General features: G+C 63.2%; 1 protein-coding gene across 1 annotated transcript; it reads left to right on the top strand.

Annotated features, from left to right (window-relative positions):
* Positions 1 to 317: 317 nt before the first annotated feature.
* On the top strand, positions 318 to 3,878 carry LOC138297178 (proline-rich protein 36-like). The gene has a single exon (XM_069236672.1). It carries the CDS (start codon positions 318 to 320, stop codon positions 3,876 to 3,878), a length of 3,561 nt encoding a protein of 1,186 aa, XP_069092773.1.
* The last annotated feature ends 1,213 nt before the right edge of the window (positions 3,879 to 5,091 follow it).

The raw sequence follows: 5,091 nt of genomic DNA, 5'->3' as shown, positions 1-5,091 counted from the left end.
GGTTTTCAAGCCCCTTTGTATTTGCAGATTTACCAGTTGCCCACATTTGCATGTCTTTAGGGAAGGAGACCCCCTGGCAAGAAGGCCTTTTCTTATCTGTCTGCCCCTCCCTCCCTCAGAGCACAGGAGACCCCCTGCCTTCCAGCTCAGCTGGGGGAACTCCTCTGCCTGTAATTTCACCCTGCCTCCGTTGCCCTTTAGGTGAAAGGCTAAAATTACGGACAAATACCGTCTGTTAAAGCTTTCATCACGGACAACGGACAGCAGGGCGAAATTACGGACAGTCCGTGAAATTTACGGACGGGTTGTCACCCTAGATGCCACTAGTCGCTTGTAATAATGTATTACACGGGAGAAGTGCCGCTCTAGCAGGACCAGGGTGTCCACCAGCGCATAGCGCCTCACAGACAGGAGAGGGCATCTGTGCGCACAGGCACCTTCGCCTGCCCTGCCTCAGCCTATCTCAGCCTGCCCTGCTTCAAACTGCCCCTGGATCAACCTGCCTCAACCTCAGCCTGCCCTGCCTCAGCCTATCTCAGCCTGCCCCTACATCAACCTGCCCATACCTCAAACTGCCCCTGGATCAATCTGCCTCAACCTCAACCTGCTCCTGCCTCAACCTGCCCCTGCCTCAGCCTGCCCCTGCCTCAGCCTGCTCCTTCCTCAGCCTGCCCCTGCCTCAACCTGCCTCAACCTGCCCCTGCCTCAGCCTGCCTCAACCTGGCCCTGCCTCAGCCTGCCCCTGCCTCAACCTGCCCCTGCCTCACCCTGCTCCTGCCTCAACCTGCCCCTGCCTCAGCCTGCCCCTGCCTCAGCCTGCCCCTACCTCCGCCTGCTCCTGCCTCAACCTGTCCCTGCCTCAACCTGCCTCAACCTGCTCCTGCCTCAACCTGGCCCTGCCTCAGCCTGCCCCTACCTCAGCCTGCCCCTGCCTCAGCCTGCTCCTGCCTCAACCTGCCCCTACCTCAGCCTGCTCCTGCCTCAACCTGCCCCTGCCTCAACCTGCCCCAACCTGCTCCTGCCTCAGCCTCTCCCTACCTCAACCTGCCCCTGCCTCAGCCTGTCCCTACCTCAACCTGCCCCTGCCTCAACCTGCCCCAACCTGCCCCTGCCTCAACCTGCCTCAACCTGCATCTGCCTCAACCTGCCTCAACCTGCCCCTGCCTCAGCCCGCTCCTGCCTCAACCTGCCCCTGCCTCAGCCTGCCCCTACCTCAGCCTGCTCCTGCCTCAACCTGCCCCTACCTCAGCCTGCTCCTGCCTCAACCTGCCCCTACCTCAACCTGCCCCTGCCTCAACCTGCCCCTGCCTCAGCCTGCTCCCGCCTCAACCTGCTCCTGCCTCAACCTGCTCCTGCCTCAACCTGCCCCTGCCTCAGCCTGCCCCTGCCTCAGCCTGCTCCTGCCTCAACATGCCCCTCCTTCTGCCCCAACCTGCTCCTGCCTCAACCTGCCCCTGCCTCAACCTGTCCCTGCCTCAGCCTGCTCCTGCCTCAACCTGCCTCAACCTGCCCCTGCCTCGGCCTGCTCCTGCCTCAACCTGCCCCTGCCTCAGCCTGCCCCTACCTCCGCCTGCTCCTGCCTCAACCTGTCCCTGCCCAACCTGCCTCAACCTGCCTCAACCTGCCCCTGCCTCAGCCTGCCTCAACCTGGCCCTGCCTCAGCCTGCCCCTACCTCAGCCTGCCCCGGCCTCAGCCTGCTCCTGCCTCAACCTGCCCCTACCTCCGCCTGCTCCTGCCTCAACCTGCCCTTGCCTCAACCTACCCCTGCCTCAACCTGCCCCAACCTGCCCCTGCCTCACCATGCTCCTGCCTCAACCTGCCCCTGCCTCAGCCTGCCCCTGCCTCAACCTGCCTCAACCTGCCCCTGCCTCAGCCTGCTCCTGCCTCAACCTGCTCCTGCCTAAACCTGCCCCTGCCTCAGCCTGCCCCTGCCTCAGCCTGCTCCTGCCTCAACTGCCCCTGCTTCTGCTTCAGCCTGCTCCTGCCTCAACCTGCCCCTGCCTCAACCTGCCCCTGCCTCAGCCTGCCCCTGCTTCATCCTGCCTCAACCTGCCCCTGCCTCAGCCTGCTCCTGCCTCAACCTGCCCCTGCCTCAGCCTGCCCCTACCTCAGCCTGCTCCTGCCTCAACCTGCCCCTACCTCAGCCTGCTCCTGCCTCAACCTGCCCCTACCTCAACCTGCCCCTGCCTCAACCTGCACCTGCCTCAGCCTGCTCCCGCCTCAACCTGCTCCTGCCTCAACCTGCTCCTGCCTCAACCTGCCCCTGCCTCAGCCTGCCCCTGCCTCAGCCTGCTCCTGCCTCAACATGCCCCTCCTTCTGCCTCAACCTGCTCCTGCCTCAACCTGCCCCTGCCTCAACCTGTCCCTGCCTCAGCCTGCTCCTGCCTCAACCTGCCCCTGCCTCGGCCTGCTCCTGCCTCAACCTGCCCCTGCCTCAGCCTGCCCCTACCTCTGCCTGCTCCTGCCTCAACCTGTCCCTGCCTGTCCCTGCCTCAACCTGCCCCTGCCTCAGCCTGCTCCTGCCTCAACCTGGCCCTGCCTCAGCCTGCCCCTACCTCAGCCTGTCCCGGCCTCAGCCTGCTCCTGCCTCAACCTGCCCCTACCTCCGCCTGCTCCTGCCTCAACCTGCCCTTGCCTCAACCTACCCCTGCCTCAACCTGCCCCAACCTGCCCCTGCCTCACCATGCTCCTGCCTCAACCTGCCCCTGCCTCAGCCTGCCCCTGCCTCAACCTGCCCCTGCCTCAGCCTGCTCCTGCCTCAACCTGCTCCTGCCTCAACCTGCCCCTGCCTCAGCCTGCCCCTGCCTCAGCCTGCTCCTGCCTCAACTGCCCCTGCTTCTGCTTCAGCCTGCTCCTGCCTCAACCTGCCCCTGCCTCAACCTGCCCCTGCCTCAGCCTGCCCCTGCTTCATCCTGCCTCAACCTGCCCCTGCCTCAGCCTGCTCCTGCCTCAACCTGCCCCTGCCTCAGCCTGCCCCTACCTCCGCCTGCTCCAGCCTCAACCTGCCCCTGCCTCAACCTGCCTCAACCTGCCCCTGCCTCAGCCTGCTCCTGCCTCAACCTGCCCCTGCCTCAGCCTGCCCCTACCTCCGCCTGCTCCTGCCTCAACCTACCTCAACCTGCCCCTGCCCCTGCCTCAGCCTGCTCCTGCCACAAGCTGCCCCTGCCTCAGCCTGCCCCTGCCTCAGCCTGCTCCTGCCTCAGCCTGCTCCTGCCTCAACCTGCCCCTCCTTCTGCCTCAGCCTGCTCCTTCCTCAACCTGCCCCTGCCTCAACCTGTCCCTGCCTCAGCCTGCCCCTGCCTCAACATGCCTCAGCCTGCCCCTGCCTCAGCCTGCCCCTGCCTCAGCCTGCTCCTGCCTCAGCCTGCCCCTGCCTCTGCCTGCTCCTGCCTCAACCTGCCCCTGCCTCAACCTGCCCCTGCCTCAACCTGCCTCAACCTGCCCCTGCCTTAACCTGCTCCTGCCTCTGCCTCAGCCTCAACCTGCCCCTGCCTCAACCTGCCTCAACCTGCTCCTGCCTCAATCTGCTCCTGCTCCTGCCTCAGCCTCAACCTGCCCCTGCCTCAACCAGCCTCAATCTGCTCCTGCCTCTGCCTCAGCCTCAACCTGCCCCTGCCTCAACCTGCCTCTGCCTCAGCCTCAAACTGCCCCTGACTCAACCTGCTCCTCCTTCTGCCTCAGCCTCAACCTGCCCCTAACCTGCCTCAACCTGCCCTTGCCTCAGCCTGCCCCTACCTCAGCCTGTCCCTACCTCAACCTTCCCCAACCTGCTCCTGCCCCTGCCTCAGTCTGCTCCTGCCTCAACTTGCCCCTGCCTCAAGCTGCCCCTACCTTAACCTGCCCCTGCCTCAACCTGCCTCAACCTCCCCTGCCCTAACCTACCCCTGCCTCAGCCTACCTCAGCCGGCTCCTGCCTCAGCTTGCCTCTGCCTCAACCTGCCCCTGCCTCAACCTCCCCTTCCCCCAACCAGCCCCTGCCTCATCCCACCTCAGCCTCCCCAGACCTCTGCCTCAACCTGCCCCTGCCTCAACCTGCCTCAACCTCCCCTGCCTTAACCAGCCCCTGCCTCAGCCGCCTGCCTCTGCCTCAACCTGCTAGGCTGAAGGTGTGTGCCCCAAAGATGTCTGCTGTGGCCTCCCCTCACACGCCTCTGGTCCCTGAAGTAACCCCTGCTACAGCCGGCTTCCCATCAGACATAGCAGGTCCAACTGGGCACACGAAGAGGGTGTAGCAGGGCACCTTGGAGCTCCAAGCCCTTATGAGAAGCGGCGCCCATCCTTAGGGGCAGAGGGGCCAAGCCCTGCACCTTTTGGACATGAGAAGTGTCTGTCAGTCTGAGCAAAGATGGGCCTGACAGACTCTCTTTATTTTCAGGTCAGGCATCAATGAACTAGACTTGCTCTAAATGTGCAGCCTCCTGGTGCCTGAGTCCAACCTTGCTGACTGAAGGTGTCACTGCTCCTGTGGGCCTTATTTCTTCAGCCTAGCAAAGTGCTTTGAGGCCCTCCCCTTCCTGACGAGGGGGTCATTGATAGCCTTGGATCAGGGGCTTCAGTTTTGAGCCCAGAAGTGCCCAAGGTGGAGCTTCCATCATTGACTCCTCCTCACGGGTTGGGGCGGGGTCAGCAATCTCAATGGCGGCATCCCACTCTGTGACGACGTAGGGGCCTAGGGAGGCCAATGATTGGAGGTGCATTCCCAGCCCTTCTGGAACGACTGAGGTCTCCCTCTCCAGCAGGCACGTCTTCGGTTTTTATTGACTGTTTGGTGACTGCATGCATGTATGAATGTATGTGTACTTGGGGGTGCGTGTTGTGATTGGGTGTGTGAGTGACTGCATGTGAATACACAGGTGTAAGGAAGTGTGCATGTGTGTGCCCCCCCCCAGTTGTACTTACCAGCCGCCACTGCTGATGGTGTACTCCGGGTTATGTGCCACCAGGCTTGTCAGAGGTTAGTGTGAGGTCTGGGGCCTTAAGTTAGTGCGGGGACCTCTGGCTGCTCCTTCCCTTGTGTCCCAGAGCAATAAACAGCACCTGCTCCTAAGTGTTAGGAAACATGTCCTGCAAGGGAAGAGAAAACATGGCAC

The sequence above is a fragment of the Pleurodeles waltl genome, chromosome 5 (genome assembly GCF_031143425.1).
Source record: "Pleurodeles waltl isolate 20211129_DDA chromosome 5, aPleWal1.hap1.20221129, whole genome shotgun sequence".
NCBI lineage: Eukaryota > Metazoa > Chordata > Amphibia > Caudata > Salamandridae > Pleurodeles > Pleurodeles waltl.
Note: the sequence above shows the minus strand (reverse complement) of the source record. Positions and strands in the feature narration are given on the sequence as shown.